This window comes from Malus sylvestris, chromosome 14 (genome assembly GCF_916048215.2).
Source record: "Malus sylvestris chromosome 14, drMalSylv7.2, whole genome shotgun sequence".
Lineage (NCBI taxonomy): Eukaryota > Viridiplantae > Streptophyta > Magnoliopsida > Rosales > Rosaceae > Malus > Malus sylvestris.
The window spans coordinates 21631324-21649044 of record NC_062273.1 but is presented as its reverse complement, the minus strand read 5'-3'; the positions used below and the strand labels follow the sequence as shown (position 1 = coordinate 21649044).

Sequence of the window (17721 nt, the reverse complement as noted above, 5' to 3'; positions counted from 1 at the left end):
GGCAAAGATCCTCAAAGGAGATGAACGTTTTAATGGTGAACGTGGTTCAGCCATCTGAATGCCAATCTGCAAAATGCATATGAGAGTAACTAATCACAGACCACTTCACTTCTTTGGGAAGCTAATGAAGTGACCTCTTTCGACGAAGGAATCGAAGACTCTTTGTTAGCTGAGACTTGGATAGATAATCAACCGAACTAGAAGTAGTGTTGTTCCACCAAAATGAAGGTACTCTCGGAGCAATTAGTTCTATGGCTCCAGTGATGTTCCAACAAATTGAATATGATGTTGGTTACTAACCCAATATTTTCAAACAAATTGAATATGTGATGACGGAAGTGTTAGGATAATTAGTACTTTTCTCAAGGTTGTGTGAAGGTTTCACATATAGCGAGGGTTTTTGCATAGATTGTTTGGGTTGTTTATTGAGTTGAAAGGGCTTTTCATGTTGCAAAACCTCTTCTATTTATAAGGATGGCCTTCATGATAAATAAGTCTGGCGAATGAAAGTCTTGATGGAACTATGTCACTCAGCACTTACCTGAATATTCTTTCTTTATCCCATTTAATTAATCCATTGCCGAGCGAAACTCATCTTCATCTAGTCTTATTTTATTCCAACTAGGATTCTAAACTTGACCCCATTATGTATTTACCTCATTCTTATCTGATCAAGAATAAATTATGATCCTTTGGATAATTCGTATTTAATCACGACTTTATTCTGACCATTAACAATTGCAATTTGCTAGGACTCAACCGAGCCATATCTAATTTGAATCCTCACACACTCGTATTTACATAAGGACTTGATCGAATCAACCCTTTATTGGGCTAAAAGCCCAGTGGCCTAAAGGATCTTTATTGGGCTGAGGATTGTAATTTTCCAGTTTGGATTAACCCATTCTCAACCCAAACTGTTATTTAAGGCTTAAACAATTTTTTGCAATTTTTTGTTTTCATGCATCTCAATCCCTTTTATGTTATAGAAAAAAAAATTGGTCACTCAATATTCTATGAGTTGAGAGTTATCATGGCCTAAAATTCGAAATCGATAACGTGGTCTTAAATTCAAATTTTATGACACAATGATTTTTAATTTAATGGAAAGTGAAAATGCAAATTATAAAGTGATTTTCGAGAATATAAACACGTGAACTTTAAAGATAATGAGATAGTGTATAATCTTGTGGAGGCTGGATGTTGCTCACACTGGACGTCACATGAATGTTGCTCATATAATTTTACAATTATTTTTTTGGCACACAAAGCTGACGCTTTCGAATAGAAGTAAATCCAACAATTGTAACATTGTGTTCCACAGACGTGGAACAAACCCGTTCCAAGGGGGAGGTGGAACGCAAAAACACCCAAAATCTGTCCTGTGGAACAGCCCGTTCCACCCATTTTTGGCGCACCAAACGCGGGACGGAACGCCTCGTCCCGTTCCGTCCCGTCCCGTCCCACGTACCAAACGCACCCTAAGTGACACTTTGTTCTACAAATCAGTAGCATTTTTATTCTGATTTCAAACAAAAGAGTATACAACTTCAACTAGAATATGATTTTGACTCCAGCACCTTCCAACCCTTGTTCATTTCAATTCTCCTAATTTAATTCCTGTCATTCCAATTACGAATCATTGAACAAGTTATCGAGGATTTGTAGAGTTTTGATGAAGATGTTTTGAATATGGTTACTTGTTATTTTGTGTGTAATTTCCTCTTTTGTTGCTAAAACTTTTTGACACAGTACAAATTTACATCAAAATCATTATTAAACCAGCATTCTTTTACATCTCTTCTATACAATCAATTCACCAAGGTCGTCCAAATCAACGGCTGAGATCAATCAAGCAATCAACTAGCAAGCATACGATTTCTTTGTCATGTCATCAGACGCTGACTGTAGTAACGAAACAGACGAAACTTTGTCCCGAAAGGTCTCCAATACTTGAGTAGCCGAAGGCCTCGGTGTCGGTGACTGACGCAAGCACATTGCTGAAATACCAAGCATGGTCTTGGCCTCTTCGACGTCAAACCCCGCCGCGCCCAACCGCGGGTCCACCAACTCGGCCACCTCCGCTGCGTCACAACCGCCGTACCTCAACCTGGGCCCCACCAACGTCGTCAAGAACTGCCCTTTTTCGGAGCAAAATGCCTCCATTCCGGTCACGAGCTCCAAGATCAAAACGCCGAAGCTGTATACGTCGTTTTTCTTCGAAGCGATTCCTGTTCGGAGATAGTGCGGGTCGGTGTAACCCGGCGAGCCCATCATCGTCAAGACGTGATTTCTCATCGACGACGGCGGTTGGACCGTCGAGGAAAACCCCATCTTCGCCGACCCGAAATCGCAGAGCTTGCAGTTGAGATTTTCGTCGAGCAAGATATTTGAGGCTTTGATGTCCATGTGAACGATTTGGAGGGCGCATTTCTCGTGGAGGTATTCTAATGCTTGTGCGATTTGGAAGGCGATTGCCATTCGGTTCTTCCACGGCATCGCTGGGGTGGCGTCTCCGCCGTGGAGCTTCTCTTGGAGATTTCCGTAGGCGACGTACTCGAAAACCAGAGCACCCTCCTCTGTTTCACATAACAAAATACAAAACATTATTATTTGAATAAATTGGACTGAACCCACAAAGAAAATAAGAATAAATCACAAATTAATATCAAGAAAATTGTACTCTACTACGACCCAACTACATCTGACACAAAAAAGTTTAAGTGTTGCTGAGTGGCAGAAACACTAGATGCTTCTTTAACAAGCAAGTTTTCTCAAGAAGTAATCACTAAGATTTTTAATAAAAATTACACATTTTAGCAAAGTGACTCTGAGATTGCTTCTCTAGAAAACATTCTCACTTCTAAGCAATTTTGCTGGGAGTAATTTATTATAAACACGTTGAAATTTTATTAAAAACCAACTGCTTAATGAAAATACAATTCATGGTTTATGAGGAGCATCGGAGCATCTGATACGTGCTTCTTCATAAAATGTTTTTACAAGTCAGAAACTTTATTTTGTTTATTTTGTTTTTTTTTAGTGGAATACGGTCGGAAACAAGTTTGACTATCAAGAACCATGTTAAGCACAATCCTAAACATGTCCTTAATTTATGGACTGACCTTGGTTGTCGGAGTAGCCAAGAAGCTTGACGATGTGGTGGTGCTCAAGGCGGAGGAGAATATCGAGTTCTTGCTTAAAAACCCGGCTCAGCCGCTCGCTGCCGTTGTGGACCTTAATCGCACAGAACCTATCACCGGAATTAGGGTCCGGGTTTCGCGCCAAGTACACATTGCTGAACCCTCCAGTTCCAATCACCTTGGAGAAGCCATCAGTAGATCTCTCTATCCAATCCCACCTTAATTTCTTCACGCTGAACTCCCCACTTTCTTCATTATGGTCCTCCTTTTCGACATCGATTCGATTTTGCTTGCGTTTTGATCTGAATCCGAAGCATCTGATTACCACCATGACTGAAACAATGAGGAAGGCAGCGGCGGCGGAGATTGTGAGAGATGTGATGAGGGTTTTGGAAGTGTCAACGTGGGAAGATGGTTTTAAAGGGGAGGTTGACGGTGGGTTGGTGGAGGACAGAGAGGAAGAGAAGGAGAGAGAAAGGAGGGTGGTGGTGGTGGTTGGGATGGAGCGAGAAGCCTCGGAGAAAGTAGAGAGTGAGGAAAACAAAAGTATGGAGGTGAAGAAGTAGGAGTAACAGCAGACAAAACTGTAAGCGTGTGGTCTTTCGGTAACAACTTCATCTTCTTCTTTGAGGTGAGATTTGGCCATGGAAGGAGGCACAATCTGACAGGGGTGATCTCGATCTAGACATAAAAGAAACAAATGGGCAAGCTTCATTCCTACTTTCCCACATATGGAATTGAAAAAGAAAAAGGAAAAAGAGCGTGTATTTAGATCTCGCACCAATCAAAATCAAGATCTTAGTCTTTTTTTATTTATTGATTTCATAAATTGAAAAGCAACAGAAATATTTTAAGAGGGTTTTAATGAAAAGCCCGTAATACTGTTCACTTTAACAAAAAATCATATTTTTACATTAAAAGGTCAAACCTGGTACTATTTAATTTACCTTATATTTTCTCCTTATCATTAGTTTTCTTATATTTTAATGGGTTGAGAAAATAACCCGGTACAGTAAGTGTCATAATATAATTAATTGAATTTTCATTTTTAGTTTTTAATAAATTGTATTATTACACTTAATGTACAAAGTCGTGTTCAAAACACACTAAAAATCTCTCCTAATTTTCCCATTTCCTTACCAACAACATTTAGATAACTACAATAGGATTTTTTTTTTCTGGCCAAATTTCATCTAAACTATTGGCCGAAGAAAAAATTATTTAACAAGTGATGAATTGCCTGATCTATAAAATATTCCTGTTTAACTTTGCATCCTGAGTTTAAACCCCTCTTCCTTCTCTCAATTTAATATTTAGACAGTGATTGAAAGATAATTTATCACCTCTGTTATTCAAAGACATTACTTCTTGACAGCTATATGACCTGCGGATTGTTTATTTTGAATAAAGGATAATATCTACCCTGAATGAGTGGGAGAGCCACCCTGAATGAGTGGGAGAGCCAGTTCAGTTTCACAATGAACTAACAATACAACTAGCGTACTTAGGATATGAATTATGTTAAACTAAAAAAATAAAGTAAGAATAGTAAGTTGTAAAAACGATGTGGAATTTGTCACTTGTACGCACAAAGTGTTTGAATTTTTTTCTTTTTTAAAAAGGAGAAAAAAAATTGGATAAGTTGATGGTTTCACCATGACAGTCTACCGTTTCAGAGATAGGTAAAGACTCATAGAGGCATTTCAATTTCTTTCTGGCTAACATCGTGCGACTCATAGAGGCATTTTAGCCTTCCTATCCACCATCGTGCGACTCACAAAAGCATTTCAATCTCTCATTGACTACTATCGTGTGATTCATTAACATTAAGAATCGAACATGGACATGTCGTGTGAAATACGGGTTTAGAATTCATTTCCAACTACTGAACCATCCTATGATGATGTTTGAATTTTTTTTTTTTAAATCCAATTATTGTTAGCAATATTGTTGAAGGGGTATGATATCCACACACTCTTTTTTTTATTTCTCACACACCCTTCTAATTTTCGGCCGTCGAATCAGATGAATTGAAGAAGATCAACGAACAGAAATTAACAAAAAATGTGTGAAAAGTAAAATAAGGTACGTGGATAGCACACCTTCTATAGTCGTTTCTTTTCTTTTCTTATCAGAATTTAATAATGTGGTCCAGTCAAAATAGTACGATTGTTACTTGCCAGTTCCCTTGCCGTGTGCACAAGGTATTGTTTTGCGAAGGCTTTATGTCATCCTAGTCATTTTGCACATTTCAAAGCCATCATTTAATTCCAACTACCCGAATACTCTCATTTAATTCACCAAAAAAAACTATAATTTTAGGAGAGGGATCCTCTTTGGACCTTTCCTTCTAATCCATCAAGTCCAAGAATTCAGATTGTTGAAATGTAATTCAACAACTACAAACAGTGATTCAATTTAAAAGTTATAATAACTTTAACCGTTGGATCAAATTTCAACAATCCAGATCTCCAAACTTCGTGGATTAAGAGAAAGGGATCCGAACATGATCTCTTTCCATAATTTTATTTTAGAGAGCTATAAGACTCCAGTGTTCTATTTTGTCATGCACATTATCATCTCACTCACCATAAAAAGCTAAAAATTTGAAATGTTATTTTGTCATCAACTATTATTTTTAAAATAACCTCTAATATTCTATTTCCCCAACCACTACTATGTTTAAAAAATTGAAATGCTATTTCTCAAACAAATCAACTAGCAAATGAATGACTCGTCAAATGCTCTTTGGCTGTGTAATTATGCACTCTAATAATGACTATCAATATCCAATTATCATCAATTGCTAGCTTCTGACTCTTTAACATGGTATAAAATATCGATGATATCGGAAATATCGGTAGTCCAAAAACATGGAAATTTCGATGGAAATATCGAGATATTATCGATATCGATAAAAATTGAATAAAAACCAAGGAAACTGTAAGAAAAACTTAGAAATTTTTATTGAAACTTTGGAGAATGTTTATTTAGTCAATTATCTATTAGTTTATAAAAAATATTAGAAGGAAATGCATTACATGATGGATTTAACTGATTTCAGTTGATTATACAGCGAACTGGCAAACACTGTGAGTGTAGAAAATATGTAGTAATTAATGAAAAAAAGATTAAACACACCATAATCATTTATATATAATGATTTACTACAATATTTTACACTTTATACATTGCATGGTAAGATATATGAGTGATTTAGTACCACATAAAGTTCATATGAGGTTCAAAATTTTCACTATCTTCATCATCTCTATGTGTAGAGTAAGTTTATTGTGAAGAGTATTCATCAAATGATAAATCCCAAAATAGTTTTGCATGTAATTGTTAACATGCCACTTATATAAATATAAATATTTTAGCATATTATCACTAAAACATAAGTGATATATGGTGGTTACGGTGTTGGATGAGTAAAATGGGAGGGTTCAAATCCCCTTTGTGTTTTTTTCCCCTTTTTTTCTTTTTTTTTTCTTTTTTTTTCCTTCCTTTACATCGATATTTTCAATATTTTTGATATTTTAACGATATTACACCTATATTTTGACAAAATATTGCTGAAGTGTCATCGAAATTATCGACATCGATATTTTCTGATATTATCGTCAATATTGTCGATATCTCCCCTTTTTTTCTTTTTTTTTTCTTTTTTTTTCCTTCCTTTACATCGATATTTTCAATATTTTTGATATTTTAACGATATTACACCTATATTTTGACAAAATATTGCTGAAGTGTCATCGAAATTATCGACATCGATATTTTCCGATATTATCGTCGATATTGTCGATATTTGTACGATATGTCCATGGATGTGTTCCGAAATATCCTCGATATTTCGTCGATATTATCTATATTTCAAACTATGCTCTTTAATTAGAAATGGCATCTACACTATTCCGGTCCAAAATTCTTCTATGTTCATCTTTTATGTATTTTTTGCAAATTCGGCTTATATATTATTATTATTATTATATATCTTTTAAGGTTTTTATTGGTTATTTTACAAATGGACAAACTTGTAATTAAAAATTTAATTAAAAAGTGGGTGGAGAGATATAACACTGGGATGAGAATAATAATACTCTTATTTTATTATCTGTAAAATGTCTTCAAATTTATTAGTTGCATGTATTTATATTGAGTGATATGATCCACATACATTTTTTTCCCTTTTACACACCGTTTCAATTTCTGGTCGTTTCTTTTCTTTTCATATCAACAGGAAGACTCTTCATGGACTCTTTGTTACAGTTGGACGTCAATTCATGTGCCAACATTATAAAACATTATATAAAAAACATGAGGTAATAGAGAGTCTATAAAAAACCTCACTTTGAGAGTTCTTCATCATTTCTCAAATAGATAACTTGTCATCATATACAACTTTGCTTTCACTAATTATTAAGGTCTAGGATCAAAAGGTCTAGGAAAATAAGATAAAACACACACTAATACAAAATTAAATCAAAACAAACTTTTATATCACATTAGGTAAAAAGTAGCTTCATCATGGATTATCTTCAAATTGTTTCAAAAGTTAGGGTATAATTTAAATTAATTATCACATTAAAAAAAACAAATAATGTCACGTGTTTTTTTTTTCTTTTCAATTATTCATACACGTTGCAGGCTGAATAAAGTTATTGAATGATAATTACAGCGAAATTTGAATAATTTAGTCAATATGAATCAACCATAACAAGTGGGGACTTATTTCTCATAAGAAAATAGCATGAACCCAATAACGTAAAGCCAAGAGTATTTGACATTCTTGTGGCACATCATCCACCGCATTTTGTAAGCGAAAGAACGATAAATAGATGTTTACTTGTTTGTGTGTTCACTAGCATCTGTCCTGTGTCACTTATTCATATGTAACAAGAGAAAAGTTAAAGGAGATTTTCTTTAAGATTGGATTTTTTGTTATCTCATGTTTTTTACACGATGTTTTATAGTATTGGCATAATAACTAATGTTAAAGGGAGTTTTAATAAAACCCTCCCGATACTGTTCATTTTTAACGAAAAGCCACATTTTTACCTTTTTTCTGATACTATTCACTACACATTTATTTGTCATTTTCATTAAAACTAAATTTTTTTTTTTTTTTTTTTTTTACTTTTCGTTAGTTTTCCTAATGTTTTTAAATTGTAAGGTGACATAGAGTTCATTAAAAGTTTCATTTAAAAAAAGTTTCCTTAGCATTTAACATGTAACAATTTTTTATAGGATGGATAGTATATTTTTTTAAGGGTGGTAATTGTTTGTTGGAGGGTGACACTATTAAAATTAAAGTAAGTGTGTTAGAGAATTTCTTGTGCTAGACACAGGCGACCATGCATTAACCTAAATATACATTATCAACGATGTACAACCAGACATACGTACGTGTATAAATTTCAGAAACAGTTGATCATGTTTGTTTGATATGAGTCAAACATTCAACCACGCACCAAATATGCTTATGCCCTATGAGTTGTGTTAAAGTTAGTTAGTTGCTCATACGGTCTAACTTAATTTACATATCATCGATGATAAACAGTCTTTCACACATGCGTGACAACTTTTGGTATGATTCACACGTTCGATTGCTCATGCCGTCGAACTTAATCCTCGCAACCCTTTTTCCACTTCCTTCTATATTTTATATTTTTAATTGAATGTGGCCTACAACCAGTGCATACTCATTGGTGACTCGGCTCTTCTTGGAAAGATATTTTTTTTAATGTGAACGAAACACGAAATGGTACATCACATGTCACTATAAATGGTAGGATGTGTGTGTTAAAAAATTAATAATTTAAAAAATAAAATTTCTCACTACTTATATAAAAATAAGTAGTTTACCACTTGTGTTCCGATCATAAAGAAAATTTTCTTCTTCTTGGAAATCTTCTTCAAAACATTGCTACTATTAATTATATTATCAGATGACCCGTGCAGAAATTAAATACGTACCAACTGCATTATTATTATTTTTTTCTTCACGTCCATTCCGATTTGCTAATTAGATGAACCTGGTACACAAAAATCACAATTAGTCGGACTAATTATTTTTGGGTTTAAATTACATGATGCTGCAGGCACGGCGTCGTTTTCATGATGTGTAGCTATCGGTTACATCCCGACACCAATATATTTATGAAAGTATGCAGACATTTTGTCTTGTGATAGTTAGAGGTTGTGATATATTTATTTAGTGTTTATGTCATATGTTTCCTAATCCTCTTAAGCATGTTATATTATAAATTTTAGGGTTTGATGGTGATCACGTAACCACGAACTAAAGCAACTTCCCACCCCATTCCTTGATTGTTAGAGGAGGGGGACATGAATACTTAGATAAATAATTTACTTTTATTTATTTATTAAGACAATGAGATAAGATTATCAATACGTAGATGAAATGAATTGTACAAGTCTAAGGGTCTGTTTAATAATTATCTTGTTTTTAATTATTTATTTATTTATTAAATTGGAGACTATTTGGTTTTTAGTTTAAAAAAATGAAAATGAAAACTGAAAACTAAAACCCAAATGAGCCGTTTGGTAACTATTAGTATTTCAATTTTTGTTTTCACTTTTTTAAAAACTGAAAACCCTTTTGGTAACTACTTTCAGTTTATTTTTTTTTATTTTTTTTAACTTGAAACTAAAAAGTGAAAACTACTTTCTTGAGTTTTGACAATTTGGTTTTTAGTTTTTAGTTTTTTTTTTTTTTTAAAACTGAAAATAGTTACCAAACTTGTTTTCAGTTAAAAAAAAACTAAAAACCAAAAACAAAACAAAATAAACAATAAAAAAACAATATGGTTATCAAACAACCCATAATTTATTAAATTTTAAGTTGCCGAAGTTCTTTTTCAAAACAAAGAAAGGACCGAGACATAAAAAATTTATGGTTGATTGCTAATCCATTGTGAGACTTAACCCATTCTTGAACCCCTTAGTGTAGATATCGTTTGGTAAAAAAAAAAAATTATAATTTAAAGGCAAGTTATAAAGAGATTAATGACAAGTTATGAAGGAGTGGACCATAAATGTTATCTGGAGGGGATTAGAAACCCCTCCATATGCATTATGTAGGATTTATCTTGTGGGATAAATAGATATCAAAGGATATTCCACCCACATGAGGATATTAACCTCCTAATTATCTATGTGATAATTAGATGAAAATCAAGAGATATTCATATTAAAATATACTTGGGATTTTCATGGGCTTTTCAGTCTTTGTACACTCTTCCCAATGACTATACAAGGAGGCTTTGGAGAAGGGAGAAAAAATAAGAAACACAAGTTTTTCCACAGTTCAAATATTCTAGTTAGGTCTTTAGAGCTATCACTTTCGGCTTTAGGTCTTAAGAGGCGAAAACTAGGGGGCAACTCGACATACCGTAGTCAACCCGATGACCTACGAGGTTCTAGATGTGCACGGAGGGTCAGAGCAGTTGTTCGTGTTTGTAGGAGCTTGTTGAGATTCAAGTTTCCGTATAAAAGTTACACACGTCCTTTCAAATTTATTTATAGTCTTCCAATAGTGGTATCAGAGCCATTCACACACTCCTCGCATGAAAGCATGAGATACATATGAATATGCCATGTATGAAAACCTTGAAAGCATGAGATATATATACATATGAATATGCCATGGAACCGACCCAACACCGAATCGAACCAAAGGCCCGTTGACCCGACCCAGTTGACTCAGTTGACCCAGAGACGTTAACCGTTGACTTTCGATCAATGTTTGACCATTGACTTTGACCCGTCAACGTTGACTTTTTGTTGACTTTTGAGGGTTTCGATCGTGACCTTTCCTAGGCTAATTTCGACGTCCTAGATCGTTTTTTACGTCTGTTTTTCAAAATTCATTCATTTGAGTAGAGTTTTATTAATTGTACCTTTTATGTGCTTAAGTGTGATTATTAGCAGCCATTCCGTTTTTCCTTTTTCGTATGGCTCTTCGACGACGGAGTATCTATGAGTGGACCCCTTCTAAAATGCATGTTTTAATAGTAGAAATACATACATGAAAAGCATGATTTAATGGTTACATTTTATGAAACTTTTTATAAGTAAATTGGATTTACATTATATGATTATCATGCTTACTGAGAATATTTTGGAATACCATACTTTATCGAATTTATGTTCTTTGTAGTATATATGATGGATGACTATATACTATTTAGGAACATGTTTTTACACTTCTTTGTGGTATATATTATGGATGACTATATGCTATGAAGATGTTTTTGAGATATATGTTTATGTTGGAAAGGTTATATTCAATGATTTTTGTGCTTATCTAGTGGTCACATATATGCCTTCAGGCAGTTCCTGTAGGAGCCTACGGACGGTGATACTTACATATGCCTTCGGGTGGGTGTTGTAGGAGCCTACGGGCGATAGATACTTATATGCCTTTGGGTGGGTGCTATAGGAGCCTATGGGTGATTGATATTTGAAGAATTTCTGTAGGAAAGCCTTCAGACGAATGAAGAGTTCTATGTGCCTTTGGGCGATACTGATACCACTATTTAGCACACTATATACGATATATGTTTTATGAATGGTTTTATAGCATGCTAGGGTTTTCGGAAAAACTATCACATATTATGCTATTAGCTTTCATAAAACTTTGGGGGTTAGTACGTTATTGAATAAATGTTTCAGCATTTTATATATATATATATATATATATATATATATATATATATATATTAACTTGGTCCACTCATGTTTGTTTTGCGCCCCCTTAGGACATAGGCACGAGGCTTACAATCCAAGTTACGCCCCTACCAATGATATTGTGCCATCATCTCTGCTTTGACATCTATTGTAATAGCACCTCTCTATTTTACCTTCCGCTTGTACTCTAGATTAGTTATATGCTCTGAACATGTCATGCATTATCATTAGATTCATTATTGGCAGTTGAATATTATTATTGTATTTTGTAAAACTTATATTTGAATATTACTTTGCATATATGCATGTTTCACATGTTTTTGGCATATGCATTCATTAAATGGCTTATGTCACCCTTAGGTGTCGGCCAGCACGTGGCCATCCCGATGTCCCTTGGACATCGAGATCGGGGCGTCTCAGATTAGGTCCCTCCTAGACTCATGGGATGCCCTTAAACAGATCATGACGCACAATGATCAGATTAAGAACTTTCATGACATTTCGCGTCATGTTAAACTAGAAGGTGAACGTCGAGTGGCGACCCAGAGTACTGCCTTTTTGACTCAAGGTGGGTCCAAAAAGGGTAACCAGTTCAAAGGAAAGGGTAAGACCAAGTATGAGAAGAAGGATGCAAAGCTTGCTCCTAATTCTAATAAGATCAAGGCCCAGAGAGGTAAACGTGGCAAGAAAGACGAATCTAAGTCAACCAGTGGCGAAGCCACGTGAGGGCGAGGAGTGGCGGCTGCCACTCCCTTCGCCAGAAAAACAAGACTGGAGCGCTGGTTTTGCCCCTCCCATGCCAGAAAACCCACTGGTTTTGCTGCTCTGTTGCTTTGGTGGTCTATCTGGTTGGTTCTGCTCTGTAGGCAGCAGAGCTGACTTAATTTTTTTTTAAACAACTAGGCCAAAAAGACGTCGTTTTGGTCCAGGTAAAAAAAATGAAAAAATGAAACGGCGCCGTTTTGATAAGTCGGAAGAAAAAAAATTTCATATAGGGGGACCGCGTGTCCCCCATTCATTCAATCTCTCTGTGTCATTTTGCCCTTTACTTCCTCCAATCAGAGTAGTAGCAAAGTAGTCGCTGCTCCCCTTTTCAAAGCAGAAAATGGAACGGAATGAAGGAACTGATCAGCACAGCAGCACCGTTTGGCCTTTTTTGTTGCGCCAGCTCCACTACAATCTACAGTATACAGGGTAGCCTTTCAAACCCACTATTTAGGTAAATTTTTTAATTCCTAAATTTATAATCCCTAACCCTAATTAATTATTTAAAATGAATTTTGTTTAATTGGTATAGAATCATATAGTAAAGCACTAAATGCACTAATATGGTTATTGATTATTGATATGAAATTATGAAATTATTTTTTAGGCTAAAAATTAAAATTTGAATTCTCGATTAATGATTAATTAATTGAATTATTACATAATGTATTATGTATACAATTATTCATATGATTAGTTGAATTGAATTTTTATTTATCGAATAATTTGTATGCTTATTGGTATTGATTAATTGAATTGTTGGTTGGATTGGTTATTATGCATACTATAGTATAGTCTACTCTAGGATTAAGAGTCTAAGAATTTTTTTTTTCTTTCTTTTTTACAGTTACGTAATGGAATGATACTATAAGAAATAATGCTTAAATCCTCTTTCAAACATTTTGGGTAGTCCTTCTCCTTCAAATATTCTGAGTAGTCCTCCTCCTCCTTCAAATATTCCAAGAAGTCCTCATTCGAATATTCCTAGTAGGTCACAACAAAGTGAGGCCACTGAGTTGGATGAAATATTGGCTAATCTTCCTGCAGACCCTGGACATAGACGTCGAATGCTTGATTATCCACCTAATTATCGTGAAGCAATTCGTAGACATTATCTCCAAAATGATCATTGTCAACCTAGAGACCACATCATGCCAAGAAAAGTTAGTGACAAAAGATGTTTTATCATCGGTTTGTTTAATAAGTTTAAGTGGTTGGAGTATTGTATATCAAAAAATGATGCATTTTGCCGTTATTGCTATCTCTTCAAATGTGATTTCGATCAAATGGGTAGCACTGGAAGTGATGTCTTCACTAAGAAAGGGTTTACAAATTGGAAGAAAGGACCCCAAAATCTTCGAGTCCATGAGGGAGGTGTTGGAAGTCTTCATAATAAAGTTATACAACAAGCTAGCGATTTGATGGCACAAAAACAACACATTGAAACATTTGTGAGTAAGCAAACCGATGAAGCTCGCATTAATTATCATACTTTATTGAATGCCTCACTTGAGTGTACAAGATGGTTGTTGGGACAAGGTTTGCCTTTTCGTGGCCACGATGAATTGTTCAAATCAAGCAATGGAGGTAATTATTTGGAGCTTATGCAATTTCTTTCCAAGCATAATGAACAAGTTAGAAAACTTGTGTTTGAGAATGCTCCCAATAATCTTAAGTATACTTCTTCCGATATTCAAAAAGATCTTGTCCGTGCTTGTGCCATTGAAACTATAGATGCAATCACTAAAGATATGGAAGGTGCATTTTTTTTCTCTTTTGGTTGATGGATCACGTGATTCTTCAACTAAAGAGCAAGTGGCGGTGGTATTGTGTTATGTGAACAAAAAAGGAGAAGCAATTGAAAAGTTTTTGGGTGTGCAACATGTCACCTCTACAACTAGTAGCTCGCTTGAAGAGGCTATTGAGAGATTCTTTGCTACAACAAATTTGAGTATATCCAAGTTACGAGGACAAGGCTATGATGGAGCTAGTAATATGAAGGGTGAACTAAATGGCCTTAAAACAAAGATTTTGAACAAGTATCCTCAAGCATTTTATGTTCATTATTTTGCACACCAACTTCAACTAGCTCTTGTAGCCGTTGCAAAGGGAATTGAAGGTGTCGTCATTTTCTTCAACAATGCTAGTATCTTGGTCAATACTATTGGATCATCGTGTAAGTGTCGTGATGCATTCAGAGAGAAACAACTAGAACAAAATAAGAAAGCTCTTGATGTTGATGATCTTGAAATGGGTAGAGGGTTAAATCAAAAGAGTAGTCTCATGTGTCCTTGTGATACACGTTGGAACTCACATTATGGTACTATAGTGAGTATTATTGTCATGTTTGAAGCTGTGGTGGAGGTGCTTAAATGGATTAAAGATGATACCAACCAAGACAATTTCGGAAAAGCAAGTTATTCCATGACATACAAACTTTTGATTTTTTGTTTCACCTTTTTTTTATAAGACTTATATAGGGAATTACAAATGAGTTATCACAAGTATTACAAAAGAAAGATCAAGATATTGTGAATGCGATGGCGTTAGTGAAAGTATGCAAGCAAAGACTACAATCCTTGAGAGATGATGATTTTGGGGACTTGCTTGATGATGTACAAAAGTTTTGTGAAAAACATGATATTGTTGTTACTAACATGGAAGATTTGCATTTCATACCCGGAAAATCAAGGTGTAAAGCTCTAAGATTCACAAACTTTCATTACTATCGTGTGGATCTCTATTTTCAAGTCCTTGATACGCAATTAAAGGAATTGAATGATCGCTTTGATGAGGTAAACACCGAAGTGCTTCTTTGTATGGCATGTTTGAGTCCGGTGAATAATTTTGCATCTTTTGACAAAGCAAAAATTGTTCGTCTAGCCCAACTTTATCCTCAAGATTTTGATCATATGGACCTCATAAATCTTCCCATTCAACTTCACAATTACATTCACAATATGAAGATGCATAGTGAGTTTTCATCATTGAGAGGAATTGGTGATCTTGCAAAGGAGTTGGTGAAGACCGGAAGGTGTGCAAGCTATATGTTAGTGTATAAGCCTCTTACATTGGCTTTGGTGTTACCGGTTGCAACCGCTTCGGTGGAGAGAGCTTTTTCTGCTATGAAGATTGTGAAAACACCATTATGTAACAAAATGGGAGATCAATGGTTGAGTGATAGCATGTTTGTTTACATTGAGAGAGATGAATTTGCTTTTATTGATAATGAGCCCATTATGCGACGTTTTTATGATATGAAACCTCGCCGGCAACAATTGTAATGTGTTTGTATTGATAAATTATGGAAGACCTTATTATATAAAAGGATTTGGTTGTTGCTATTCTTTTGAACCTTACAATCTTTTAACTTCACCCCTCCCCCCGTCAATTCCTGGCATCGCCACTGAAGTCAACGTGCTTTAACTGTAAAAAAAAGGGACACTTCACTCGTAATTTCACTGAGCCGAATATAAAGGTAATCCCTAACCCTAAATATGCCATTGTTTGTGTATGTTCACATAAACATGTTGCTCACATTTCCGACAATTGGATTGTAGACACAAGAGCAACTAAGCATGTGACGTGAGATAAAAGAGGATTCGAAAATTATCAACATTTTCCATCAAAGTCACATTGGGTGTACGTGGGTGAAAGAAGTCATACAGAAGCTTTGGGAGTTAGTTCATATCGACTACAACTAAGCATTGGGTGTCAACTACTTCTGCATAATGTCTTACATGCCCCTATAATGCAATTTAATTTACTTTCAATTACTGCACTTTTATATGAAGGATATTGTTTTTACTTAAGCCCATCTAGACTTGTGATCTATTTGGATCAAGTTGAAATTGGATATGGTTCAATAAAGAACGATTTTGTTTGCTTGGATTTGATTGATTCTTGTTATTCTACTTGTTTAGTAACATTTATTAAACATGTTAATTCTGAAGCATGGCATGCTAGACTAGGGCATATAGGTCAAGATAGAATGACAAGATTAGTTTGAGAATGCCTGTTGAGGTCACTCACTAATGTAAATCTACATGTATGTGAGCCTTGTTTAGTTGGCAAAGCAGTTAGAAAGCCTTTTGTAAAGGCTATTCGAGCTACTCAACCGTTAGAGTTAATCCACTCTGACATCTATGGACCAATGAGTGTGAAGGCCCGTCATGGCGCCTTTTATTTTCTGACTTTGATTAACGATTACACGCGATATGGTTATGTGTACTTGATTGCTCATCGCTATGAAGCTTTAGATTATTTTAAATGTTTCATAGCTGAGGTTGAGAATAAAAAAGGGAAGACTGTAAAAGCTCTTCGCACTGATCGTGGATGCGAGTATTTGTCTGACCAATTTAAGGTTTTTTTGTGAAAGTAAGGGGATAAGCAGATAACTTTTTATTCCTTACACGCCACAACAAAATGGTGTTACTGAAAGAAGAAACAAAACTTTATTAGACATGGGTAGGTCTATGATGGCGCAGGCAAATCTCCCCATATCTTTCTAGGGTGATGCATTATTGATTGCGACGTATATACTTAACCGTGTTTTCTTCAAAGATGTTTCCCTCAACCTCATACGAACTTTGGAATGATGTAAAACCCAATCTAGGTAATTTGCGTCCTTAGGGTTGCGTTGGATTTGTTCATAATCAATCACATAAGTTTGGAAATGTGGGTCCTACAGCAAATAAACATATCTTTATAAGATATTGTGAAAACTCGAAAGATTATGTGATGTATGGTGAACATTTAGATGGTTTGATTCGCGTGATGTCGAATTCGTAGAGAATGACTGCCTAAAACTTGGCGACACTGTCAAAAACCTTGATTTCCATGAGTTGGAGAAAGATGAAAAACTTATAACATCTTCAAGCGAATGAGGGGAATTAATTTCCAATATGATGGTCGTTGAATATGATGTAGGATGACTTGATCCGAGTATGAGTACACAATCCATTGGAAGTAATGTATCTAGAAACACTCAAGAGAATACACCCGATGATGGGAGCGTACCCTCTGAAATTCAAGGTCACACAGTTCGAAGAAGCAAGAGGGGCCACATTCCCAAACATCATTTTAAGGTTGATAGGGA

At 35.1% G+C, this 17721-nt stretch overlaps 2 protein-coding genes across 2 annotated transcripts; one reads left to right on the top strand and one right to left on the bottom strand.

Annotated features, from left to right (window-relative positions):
- Positions 1 to 1758: 1758 nt before the first annotated feature.
- Positions 1759 to 3939, bottom strand: LOC126600554 (probable receptor-like protein kinase At1g33260). The gene is made up of 2 exons (XM_050267137.1): positions 3126 to 3939; positions 1759 to 2579 (listed from the first exon to the last, which is right to left on the bottom strand). The coding sequence occupies exons 1-2, from the start codon at positions 3856 to 3858 to the stop codon at positions 1864 to 1866; spliced, it is 1449 nt and encodes a 482-aa protein (XP_050123094.1). The 5' UTR covers positions 3859 to 3939; the 3' UTR covers positions 1759 to 1863.
- A 9970-nt stretch (positions 3940 to 13909) lies between these two features.
- Positions 13910 to 17509, top strand: LOC126599113 (uncharacterized). The gene is made up of 4 exons (XM_050265457.1): positions 13910 to 14381; positions 14434 to 14987; positions 15104 to 15657; positions 17383 to 17509. Exons 1-4 carry the CDS (start codon positions 13910 to 13912, stop codon positions 17507 to 17509), a joined length of 1707 nt encoding a protein of 568 aa, XP_050121414.1.
- Positions 17510 to 17721: the final 212 nt, after the last annotated feature.